Here is a 12592-nt window from a genome sequence, read left to right on the forward strand (position 1 = left end):
AATTTTAAGGATGTGAAGGCTCGGGGGCGTAACTTAAGCGTAGAACTAAAGAAGGGAAAGCTAGTTACTTTCTGCCGTTCCGAGTGGCCCTCTTTCGGCGTAGGGTGGCCCTCCGAAGGAACTTTCTGTCTCTCTATTATTACTAAGGTAAAAACTAAGATTTTCCTGCCAGGGCAGTCAGGACATCCTGGTCAAATTCCTTATATTCTAGTGTGGCAAAATCTTGTGGAAGACCCACCGCCCTGGATAACTCCATTCATCCTTGAGCCTTGCAAGGTCCTAGTAATGCGACCTACAAGACAAAGGACTCCCTCTGCTCCCTCGGCCCCTGTGCTGCCAGACAGCCAGGACCCCCTAACGTTAGAACCCACACTTCCCCCACCATATCTGCACCTTATCCCGCAGGACCCAGTCCCCCAGGGTGGTGCTTCCGTAGAGGGAAACTGAGAAGCGGAAGCAGCCGAGAGCGAAAGTAACCCGGGGGGGCCGGCCAGCCGAACGCGAGGCCGCGTACTGCGGGACCAAGCTTCCCGACTCCCTGACTCCACCGTAGCCCTGCCTCTCAGAGAAATAGGATCGCTCGATGATACCGGGCTCTCCCGTCTCATGTATTGGCCTTTTTCCACTAGTGATTTATACAATTGGAAGTCCCAAAATGCTCGGTTCTCCGATAATCCCAAAGATCTAACCTCGTTGTTAGACAGTGTCATGTTTACTCACCAGCCAACCTGGGATGACTGTCAACAGCTCCTCCGAATCCTGTTCACAATGGAGGAGCGGGAAAGAATCCAAGTTGAGGCCAGAAAGCTGGTTCCAGGAGATGACGGCCAGCCAACTGCAAATCCTGACCTCATTAACGCGGCTTTTCCTTTGACCTGGCCCAGATGGGACTACAACACCAGAAGGTAGAGGACGACTGCTCATTTATCGCCAGACTCTAATGGCGGGTCTCCGGGCTGCAGCTCGCAAGCCCACAAATTTGGCTAAAGTATATTCTGTGTTACAAGGTAAGACAGAAAGCCCCGCTGTGTATTTAGAGAGATTAATGGAAGCTTTCAGACAGTATACCCCTATGGACCCGGAAGCACCGGAAAATCAGGCTGCGGTAGTAATGTCCTTTGTAAACCAGGCAGCATCAGATATTAGAAGAAAACTCCAGAAATTAGAAGGTTTAGAGGGAAAGCAGATTCAGGACCTCCTTCAGATGGCCCAGCGAGTTTATAAAATAATAAGGATACTCCAGAAGAAAAACAGTTCAAGGCAACCAAAGAAATGACCAAAGTTTTGGTAGCAGCTTTCCCCCAGGCAGGGAATGGCCAAAGCAGAAAGCAGACAAAGCAAGGCTCTAGGCAAGGATTAGAAAAGGATCAGTGTGCTTATTGCAAGGAACGTGGTCACTGGATTAAAGACTGCCCAAAGAAACGGAGACCAGCTAACCCTACCTCCGTACTCATTACCCAGGACTCTGACTAGGGAAGACGGGGTTCGGACCCCCTCCCCGAACCCAGGGTAACTTTGCAAGTGGAGGGGTCCCCAGTTCGCTTCTTGGTCGATACTGGGGCGGAACGCTCAGTCCTAACCAAACCAATTGGAAAAATGTCTAAGAAAACATCCTGGGTGCACGGGGCCACAGGCATCAAAAAATACCCCTGGACAACCCAGAGGACTGTAGACTTAGGAACGGGAAAAGTCTCCCATTCCTTTCTAGTCATCCCAGAGAGCCCCTGCCCTCTACTAGGGAGGGACTTGCTGACAAAAATGGGGGCCCAAATCCACTTTGAGCCAGAAGGGCCCAAGATAACTGATTCCCAAAACAGGCCAATATCTATCCTGACTGTCACCTTAGAAGATGAGTACAGACTCCATCAAGAGCAAAAGCCCCCCAATCAGGAAATTGACTCTTGGCTCCAGCGTTTCCCTGAAGCGTGGGCAGAAACTGGGGGCTTAGAGCTAGCTAAACATCGACCTGCCATATTTGTGGAAGTTAAGCCAGGGACGGACCCGGTTCAGGTTCGGCAATATCCTATGCCCCTGGAGGCAAAAGAAAGAATTACACCCCATATCCGCCGACTCCTAGACCAGGGAGTCCTACGGGCTTGCCACTCATCCTGGAATACTCCACTGTTACCTGTTCGTAAACCCAGCAGTACGGACTACAGGCCAGTACAGGATTTAAAAGAAGTTAATAAAAGGGTCATGGACATACATCCCACTGTGCCCAATCCATACACCCTTCTGAGTGCTTTACATCCCGAAAAACAGTGGTATACCGTTCTTGATCTAAAAGATGCTTTCTTCAGCCTTCCTCTGGCTCCCAAAAGTCAAGGACTCTTTGCATTTCAATGGACGGATCCTGAGAGGGGCATCAACGGTCAGCTTACATGGACCAGGCTGCCACAAAGGTTCAAGAACTCGCCAACCCTGTTCGATGAAGCCCTTCATGAAGATCTGGGTGAGTACTGGCGGCAACACCCTGAAATAACTCTTTTGCAATATGTTGATGATCTCTTAATAGCAGCCAGATCCCCGGAAACTTGTGTTCAAGGGACTGAGGACCTCTTGAAGACTCTAGGGGAGCTAGGCTACCGAGCCTCAGCAACAAAGGCTCAGATCTGCAAGTCGGAGGTAACTTATCTGGGGTACCTATTAAAAGGGGGGCAACGCTGGCTAACCAAAGCCCAAAAGGAAACAGTCCTATGCATCCCTAGACCCCAGTCGACACGGCAAGTAAGAGAATTCCTGGGGTCGGCAGGGTTCTGTAGGTTATGGATACCCGGATTTGCTGAGTTAGCCAAGCCCCTATACCAGGCAACAAAGGAACGGCAGCCCTTCAATTGGACGGAAGAGGCTGAGCTGGCCTTTCAACAAATCAAAACTGCCTTGTTATCAGCCCCCGCGCTGGGGCTCCCTGATGTCTCCAAGCCCTTCCACTTATACGTAGATGAAAGTAAAGGTGTTGCAAAAGCCGTGTTAACACAGTACCTAGGCCCCTGGCAGAGGCCAGTTGCCTATTTGTCAAAAAAATTAGATTCAGTGGCTGCTGGCTGGCCACCCTGCCTGCGGATAATCGCGGCGACCGCCCTAATGGTCCGAGACGCTGATAAACTTATCATGGGGCAAGAGTTGCGCGTTATAACCCCGCATGCCATTGAAGGCGTCCTCCGGCAGCCGCCGGACCGATGGATGAGTAACGCCCGGCTCACCCACTATCAAGGACTGCTGTTAAACCCCCTCAGAATAACTTTTCTGCCCCCAACCTCTTTAAACCCTGCTTCACTGCTGCCAAATCCAGACTTGGACGCCCCGTTCCATGAGTGCACTGAGATACTGGCTCAGGTGCATGGGGTGCGGGAGGACCTGCAAGATCGTCCGCTCCCCGACACAGAACTCACCTGGTTCACTGATGGCAGCAGCTACGTCCACCAAGGCCAGCGGTATGCAGGAGCGGCTGTAACGTCAGAGACTGAGATACTTTTTCAGGTTGGACAGAAGCGTTCCCAACTAAGAGAGAAACTGCTCAGGTTGTAGCAAAGAAAATTTTGGAAGAAATCCTCCCCAGGTATGGCTTTCCCGTCCAAATAGGGTCAGACAATGGACCAGCCTTCGTTGCTAAGGTAAGTCAGGATTTGGCTTCCATTCTTGGGGCAAATTGGAAATTACATTGTGCTTATAGGCCCCAAAGCTCAGGACAGGTAGAAAGGATGAATCGGACTCTGAAGGAGACCTTAACTAAATTGACCATGGAGACTGGAGCTAATTAGGTAGTACTTCTCCCCTACGCTCTGTTCCGGGCCCGAAATACCCCTTACAGACTAGGCCTCACACCATATGAAATCATGTATGGCAGACCCCCACCCCTGGTCCCCAGTCTAAAAGATGACTTACTCAAACCTGAAACTGAAAATGTCTCTGAGCTCCTGTTCTCCTTACAAGCCTTACAGAAAATTCACCAGGAATTTTGGCCCAGACTACGAGAACTGTATGAGGCAGGACCTCCGCCGACGCCTCATCCGTTCCAGCCGGGAGACTGGGTCCTAGTCAAGCGCCACCGGCAAGAAACTCTTCAACCCAGGTGGAAAGGACCACTGCAAGTACTCCTGACTACTCCCACCGCTCTCAAAGTAGAAGGCATCGCTTCGTGGATCCACTACACACACGTCAAACCAGTGGACCCAACATCCGACCTTCTCGAGCCGTCTGGAGCACCGGTTACATGGACTGTAGACAAAGCTAAGAACAATCCCTTAAAGCTAACCCTGCGCCGTCACCCACATAGCTGTAACCATGTCTAGCTTGCCTATGCTTTTATGCCTTATACATCTGACTCTCTTAACTGCTGCGCCGTCTAATCCCTATGTCTGGAGGTTCTGGCTCTATGAGAACAAAACTCACCCCGGGGAAACCCCCCAAGCGGGTAAACTGCTAGCTAGTGCAGACTGCCCCCCCTCCGGGTGCAATACTCCAATTTACCTCAATTTCACTAATTTCCAAATTGCCCAACCGGGGATACCCATGATTTGTTTTGAATATGATCAGACTGAATATAATTGTAAGAATTATTGGTGGAGCTCTTCAATGTTTTCCCTTCTGGCACCCCTTTTAGGCCCCCTAATGTCTTTACTACTTCTATTCACTATAGGCCCCTGTGTGGTAAATAAAATTTTACAATTTGTCAGAGAAAGGTTTGATACCATCCAACTAATGGTCCTCCGTAGCCATCACCAGCCTCTCCTGCACCCAGAAAGTGAGGCTATATTATAAGACTCTGGAAATCCAAGATTGGACATCCAGTTACTTATGAGAAGGGGGAAATGAAAGGACACAAAGATAGATGTGTACCCGCCCCCCACCCGCTACACCCTTGTTCTGCTCTCTAATCTTTGCACATACCAGAGATTTCGTAAGTTCTGTGAGTACCTGGTTTTCTGCACGTACCAGAGATTTTGTTTTGCACATACCAGAGATTTTGTAAGTTCTGAGGCAAGGTCACAAGACGTGTTTAAGTAAGATAAACTCTTGCTGCCATAAACCTGCTCTCCCGCCTCAAAGTTTGAACCAAAATATCAGAAATGGTGGGAACCAATCATAGTTAGCCAAATCGCCTTGTTCAAACACTAGCCAATCATATATCTGATTTGTATAATAACTCTATGCCCACTTTTCTTAGACTATATAACACTGCTCGGAGCTCAGTGGGGGAGCTCTCCTGCCCGTCTCGTTTCACGAGCGAGGAGAGTTCCAGGTTCGAACCTGTAATAAAGATCCTTGCTGCTTAGCTTTGACTCTGGACTCTGGTGGTCTTCTTCGGGGAATAAACGGTCTAGGCATAACACACTTTGGGAGGCCGAGGCGGGCGGATCACATGAGGTTGGGAGTTTGAGATCAGCCTGACCAACATGGAGAAACCCCGTCTCTACTAAAAATACAAAATTAGCCGGGCATGGTGGCGTATGCCTGTAATCTCAACTACTCGGGAGGCTGAGGTAGGAGAATCGCTTGAACCCGGAGGTGGAGGTTGTGGTGAGCCCAGATCACGCGAGTGAAACTCCGTCTCAAAAAAAAGTACCTCTGGGTCGGGCGCAGTGGCTCATGCCTGTAATCCTAGCACTACTTTGGGAGGCCAAGGCGGGTGGATCACTTGAGGTCATGTATAATATTATAGATAATATTATATATTATTATATATATTATATACAATAATATATTACATGAAAAATTACATACTGCTCACATATTAAAATAATATTTTGAATATTAGAATATTTGAATTCTAGAACTAGAGTATATAAAGATGAAACTTTTACAATAAATTCCACCTGTTTCTTCGTTTTTTTTTTTAAGTTTGGCTACTAGAATGTTTAAAATTCACATGTGACTTACATTTTGTTTCAGAGGATTGCCTCCGTTTTAAAATCTCAGGCTGTCTGCTTAAAGGACCAGAAGCTAGGAAGGTCGTAAAATCTGAAATTGTTAAATAATGTTATTATATTTTTTCCATTTGTTAATAGCCATATAATTGTGAACTTCAAATATCTGAGACAGATCTCAGTTAATTTCGAAAGTTTATTTTGAGGCCAGGCGCGGTGGCTCACGCCTGTAATCCCAGTACTTTGGGAAGCGGAGGCGGGTGGATCACCTGAGGTCAGGAGTTCAAGACCAGCCTGGCCAACATGGTAAAACCCCAGATCATGCGAGTGAAACTCTGTCTCAAAAAAAACTACCTCTGGGTCGGGCGCGGTGGCTCACGCCTGTAATCCTAGCACTTTACTGAAAGAAAAATTAGCCAGCTACTCTGGAGGCTGAGGCAGGAGAATCGCTTGAACTACGGAGGTGGAAGTTGCAGTGAGCGGAGATCGGATCGTGCCACTGCACTCCAGCCTGGAAGACAGAGCGAGACTCCGAAAGAGACAGAGAGAGAGAGAGAGAGAAAGAAAAAGAAAGAAAACTGGACATGGGGAGGGGGCTTCCAGGTCCTAGGTAGATAAAAAACAAATGGTTGCATTCTTCTGAGTTCCTGATTAGCCTCAGAAAAGGAGGCAATCAGATATGCAGTCATTTCAGTGAGCAGAGGGGTGACTTTGAATAGAATGGAAGGCAGGTTTGCCTAAGCAGTTCCCAGCTTGACTTTTCCCTATAGCTTAGTGATTTTGGGGCCCCAAAATTTATTTTCCTTTCACACAATATACTATTTATTAATACAAATGCATATGACCTTATACACAAGGTTAAATGCAAATACCCTGTGGGTGGGCCTGACTCAGTTCAGGGAGGAAGCCCTGATTGAAAAGCCTGCAGCTTAGGTTTCATTCTATCTTCTTTCAGCTCAGCAACTGAGCACATCTTCTGCCATTCAGGGCCTGAGGGGGCGGGTCCTTAAACATCATCCAATCAGAGACGCTGGGCTGGGACCCGTCCAATCAGGCACGCAGCTGGAGCGGACAGGACGGCTTCCGGGAATTGGCGGGGCCTTTGTCTCCTGCCTCAGCCGGAGCTCCGGAGCTCCGGGTCTCGTCTTCATTGCTCTGTGTACTCTGCTCCTAGAGGTTCAGCCTCTGTGGCCCCGTTACCTGCAGGTATTGGGAGATCCACAGCTAAGACGCCAGGACTCCCTGGAAGCCTGGAAATGGTGAGAGTGCCGGGTCCCAGATCCCGAGAGAGGGGGAGGGGCTGGTTGGAACTGGTGGGAAGTGGCGGTGGCGAGACTCCGGCTGCCCTGCAGTCGACTCCAAAATCCGCGCCCGGGAGTTCTCCTTGGCGCAGCTCGGCCCTCAGTCCCCTTCAGTCATAAGATGGCTGCTGGGCTGGCAGCCGGGACCCCGGGCGTCCTGTCTCGTCCCTGTGCAGTGACCGTGCCCTGGCCTGGAACCCTCTCTGGGCAGCTCTGCACCCGCAGCGCCGCATGTCTCCCCGATGACTCAGGGTGCAGGGTTCATGAATAGGAAGAGCTTTGGTTCGTGGGGTTCCCAGACCCTCCTTTTTTCTATTAAAATGTATGGAAGTCACCCCGAAAATATTGAAGAATTTAATCAGACAGTCGTTCACAAATTATAGAGCACCCAGTTGTGGTTTGTAGTTTGTGGTACATGGGAGGGGCTTGAAGGAAAGACTTTTATAAGGTGTATGATGAAGAAAACCAGTAGTTGGTTAGGTACCGTTATGTAGTTTCTTAATTTGTAAAATCAGGGTGAACATTTCCTGGTTATGTCATCAGAGGTTAATTGGTAGTTTATGGTTGGTTAAGCCTGAATTTTGTTTCCCCCAATGTTGTAATTTACAAAAAGTTTGAGTTAGATTTTTTTTTTTCCATTTCTTTCTGAGACGGAGTCTGACACTGTCGCTCAGACTGTAGTGCAATGGCGCGATCTCGGCTCACTGCAACCAGCGCCTCCCGGGTTCATACGATTCTCCTGCCTAAGCCTCCCAACTAACTGGGATTACAGGTGCACGCCGCAACGCCCAGTTAATTGTTTTGTATTTTAGTAGAAACTGGGTTTCACTGTGTTGCCCAAGCTGGTCTCGAACTCCTGAGCTCAGGCAATCCACCGGCCTCCGCCTCCCAATGTGCTGGGATTACAGGCGTGAGCCACTGCGCCCGGCCAATTTGAGTTAAATTTTTTTTAAATGGGGACCCTGGGACTAGAGCTACCTCAGTCTGATTGCCTGCTACTTAATTATGTTCACACTCCACAGGGGACAGATTTTCCCCTGAATTTTTCACATGTGGCCCAAGCAGAATCTCAAGACTACTCCCCACCCCCAATTCCTCCAGCTTAACTCTGACTTGCAGTAAAATACCAAATTTTCAGTTCTGACATTCCGAAATGCCAACTTCCTCATCCTAATTCACATTATTTTAGTGTACATTTTAGATACTGTATTTTAATCATTTTTTGACAAAGCATTGGATAGCACTTTAGAAAAACTTTTTTCTGTTTGAAAATATTTCCCAGGAGAAGAAAGCAAAGAATCACCCCCTGACACTGTGTTGTAAAAAATGTATGTGCCTCTTTTTAAAAAAATCTTCCCTAGGCACAGAGATCTTATCAAAATGTTTTTGGGTCAAGGTTTCCCTTTGGAAACTTTATGGAGTGATGTTTCCTCAGCCACTCCTCAGCGTTTTCCTGGTTTTGAGTTTTAGTACTGTCTGGGGATAAACCAAGATACCCACAATCCCTATGTCTGCTAGAATGTTTAGTGAATATCAGCTCCTGGGTCATTTTCTCCCATAGGACAGTCTCATGTATGGAGTGTAGCTTCTCCAAAGAGCAGATGGATGTCATGAGGCTGACAGGCATCTCCTGGTGCACTTTTTTTTTTATTTTTTATTTTTATTTTTTTTGAGACCGTCTCACTCTGTCACCCAGGCTGGAGTGCAGTGGGGCGATCGTGGCTCACTGCAACCTCTGCCTCCCAGGTTCAAGCGATTCTCTAGTTTCAGCCTGCCAAGTAGCTGGGATTACAAGTGCACGCTGACACACCTGGCTAATTTTTGTGTTTTTTGTAGAGACGAGGTTTCGCCATGTTGGCCGTACTGGCCTTAAAATAGTGTACCCAAAAAAAAAAAAAACAAAACTAAACAAACTTACTCCAGTGAGGTGGTGCAAGAACTTGCAAACTAAAATGCATCTGGAGCAGTAACTGAGGTATAGTGTCTCCGAACAGGGCGGTCATTGAGCACTTAGCAGGATGGGGTGGGAGAATCAAGTGATCATGGCCTGACTTGACAGGAGTCAAACACATCAGTTTTCTAATCAGCACTGCCACTCTATGGGGGTTTATAATCTTGAAAAATTTGTTCACTTTTTTTGACTTCAGTTTTTTACTGTAAATTGCATTTTATTAGTAAAACTTGAAAGGTAAAAATTTTTTAAAAAGTGAGTTTCAGGGAGAGAAATATCTAATTATATAGTCCATTTGTTAAAAATTATGATTTATCTTTTTCTTTCCCAGAATGAGTTTAAGGATTTTCTCAGGTGTGTCTTTTATGGGTGAGATCAAACAGAATTCCAAGTCTTGGCTTTTAGAATGCTACCAAGGAAAAAAATAGGGAGAATCTCTTTTTAATTTTGGCTGTAGAAAATAAATACTTTTCCACAAGAGTATGTAGTAGATGATTGGTGAGTTACTTACATTTGTGAAAACATCAGTTCGTACATGCAGGGTACATTTGTGACAGTGAATATCTCTGGTCTATGTCCTGTTATCTTGATTTCTGAGTTTAATGCTGAATTATATGGTAAAACTTGGTACCTCCCAGAAGTGTTCCCATATGACTAATTGTTTACTACATGATTTTTAATAAAAATTATAAAATAACATGTTTATCATCTAAAAGGAATGGATACTTTTGCTTTTCTTGTTGAGGTATAAAATGTAAACACCTTAAAATGTCTTCCCCTTATATGATCACTGTGTTTGAGTAATTTTGCTGGATTTTTTTAAACACTTTCAAAAACCAAGTGAATACCTCTGACATGGAAATTAAAGCTTCAGCCCAGTGACTTCAAGCTAAGGCTAATATGGAGCCTGCAAAAGGAGCTTATTAAAGGCCCAGTTAGGTTCTTTCTGGGGAGCCTCCCCTGCAGATGTCCCAGCCTGCTCACCCCAGCCATGGAAGAAGCCTTTATACTGAGAGAAGCTACAGAGCCCTGGAAAGCTGGGGACCCACAGGCAGATGCAGTTAAGGTTAAGATGGAAGGGGTTTGGGAGGGTCTTACTGAAGATGAAGTTGTTACTGTTTTAAGGTAGTTTCTAGACTTTATAAAATAAAACAAAGTTATATTTATGTACAAAGAAATTTGAATTCCAAAGGAGTATTGCAACAGGCAAAGTACCAACTATAAGATCTTTACGGATTGCAGAGTTTAGGCAGACAAGATTAGAAAGAAGGTGGGAGGAGATGGCAAATAGAGGGTGGGAAAATTAGATTTTATATCAGAGAATGTTTTACTCTGAAGTCAGTGTGTTCTTAGCTGGGACATAAAATGGTGTATGTTGGCTCAGACTGAGGGTAGCTCAAAGTTCTGAACCTGTGGGAAGAAGATAAACTTAAGTAAAGTTTGATTAAGAAGTATTTTTTCTTAGCCACTGAGACCAATTGAGCTGTTTTTTTCTGTTGTTGTCGTTTGTTTTTTAATGAGAAAAGAAAACATGGAGTCTGTTTGGTTATGTGGTAAGTAAGAAGAGAGCACCATCTAAGTCATAATGGGAAGGGTGTTTCCCATTACTGTCTTTCCATAAACTGTTCATGGAGAACAAAAAGGATGGATAATTTTATTAATCACAGCTATTTACCAGGATTATCTATGTGCTTCATCTTTCCCCACCTCTTTTCTTGGTCCTATTTCTTCCATTTGAGTTTTCCTGTGTTGTGTCTTTTATAATAAACTGGTCAACATAACTACAGTGTTTGCTGAATTCTGTGAGTAGCCCTATCAAATTATTGAACTTGAGGGAGGTTATGGGAGTCCCAGATTTTTAAACGGTAACCCCAGTGTATAGATGGGCCTATGGAATTTGTGACTGGCATCTGCAGTGAGGATAGTGTTGTGGGACTGAGCCCTGAATCAGGGTCTGTGCTGACCCCGGGTGGTGTCAGAATTCAGATGTTAGACAATTAGTTGGTGTTAGAGAATTGCTTGGTATTCAACAAACTCTAGAGATTTGGTACCAGAGAAGAGCTATCACAGAATCCTGGCCTGGAATGGAACTCTGGGTATGTGGGAATGGGAGGCTCTGCTCTCCTGTACCCAGGCTGCCACACTGCCCGTTGTCCTGTGATTCCAGGTCTCCTCCCAAGGTAAGCAAGAACTGAAAACTTAGAGGAAATGAGCTGTGATAACGGACCCCTTTTTTCCACAGCTGCCACCACAGGATTCCCATCCACTCTCAAACATACCCACTAGACATTGATGTGTCCACACCCCTCCCAGGACTAGGCACCGCCCTTAGGAATTTCACCATAGCATTTTTGATCCTGCTATTTTTTGCCAAACATCCACAAAAGTGTCTACATGTCTCTGGGCATATCCCCACCCCCGTACACTGAATCTGCAGCAGCAACCTGCTTTCTCCACCAACCAACAGTTCTGCACCACCTGTTCATAATCTCGTCTGCCTGTATGGACACAAATCAGAGTACAGCCCCCCTGGGCCACTATCTGATAGCACAAACAAATCCTTCCACCTACATTGTACTATTCTCCACTCATGGATTTTTTTTCCTTTTAACTTTTACATTTGGTTCGTGGTACACGTGCCAATTTGTTATATAGGTAAAATTGTGTCGTGAGGCTTTGGTGTGTAGATTATTTTGTCACTGAGTTAGTAAGCATAGCACCAAATAGGTACTTTTTCTGATCCTCTTTGTTCTCTCACCCCCCACCCTCAATTTGGCCTCTGTGTTTGTTGTTCCCTGCTTTGTGTCCATGTGTTTTTGTTTGTTTGTTTGTTTGTTTGTTTTGAGATGGAGTCTTGCTCTCTTACTCAGGCTACAGTTCAGTGGCATGATCTTACTGCAACCTCTGCCTGCCAGGTTCAAGTGATTCTCCTGCCTCAGCCTCCCGAGTAGCTGAAATTACAGGCACCTGCCACCATGCGTGGCTAATTTATTTATTTTTAAAAATAGTGACAGGGTTTCATCATGTTAACCAGGCTGGTCTCAAACTCCTGACCTCAACTGATCTGCTGGACTCTGCCTCCCAAGGTGCCATGTGTTCTTATTATTTAGCACTTACTTATAAATGAGAACATGTATTTGGTTTTCCATTTCTGCATTAGTTTGCTAAAGATGATGGTCTCCAGCTCAAACCATGTTGCTGCAGAGGACATAACCTTATTATTTTTTTAGGGCCACATAGTATTTCATGATGTTTATATATCATATTTTGTTTTTATTAAATCTTCTGTTTTATTTTGGAGACAGGATATTCTGTTGCCCAGGCTGGAGTACAGTGGTGTGATCTTGGCTGACTGCAGCCTCAATATCCTGGGCTTCAGCAATCCTCCTACCTCAGCCCCCAAAGTAGCTGGGACTACAGGCATATGCCACCACACCTAGCTAGTTTTTCTTTTTGTATTTTTTGCAGGTATG

General features: G+C 45.9%; 2 protein-coding genes across 2 annotated transcripts in view; one reads left to right on the plus strand and one right to left on the minus strand.

Annotated features, from left to right (window-relative positions):
• Positions 1-12592, minus strand: part of LOC126950211 (zinc finger protein 680) — a 473756-nt gene that overhangs the window by 404320 nt on the left and 56844 nt on the right. The gene's annotated exons all lie outside the window — the stretch shown is intronic.
• Positions 6952-12592, plus strand: part of LOC126950209 (zinc finger protein 273) — a 33237-nt gene continuing 27596 nt past the window's right edge. Inside the window, exon 1 of the mRNA XM_050783492.1 lies at positions 6952-7126. Within this exon, the coding sequence (XP_050639449.1) occupies positions 7124-7126 (3 nt within the window). The 5' untranslated portion in view covers positions 6952-7123. The remainder of the gene's footprint in view (positions 7127-12592) is intronic.

The sequence above is a fragment of the Macaca thibetana genome, chromosome 3 (genome assembly GCF_024542745.1).
Source record: "Macaca thibetana thibetana isolate TM-01 chromosome 3, ASM2454274v1, whole genome shotgun sequence".
Lineage (NCBI taxonomy): Eukaryota > Metazoa > Chordata > Mammalia > Primates > Cercopithecidae > Macaca > Macaca thibetana.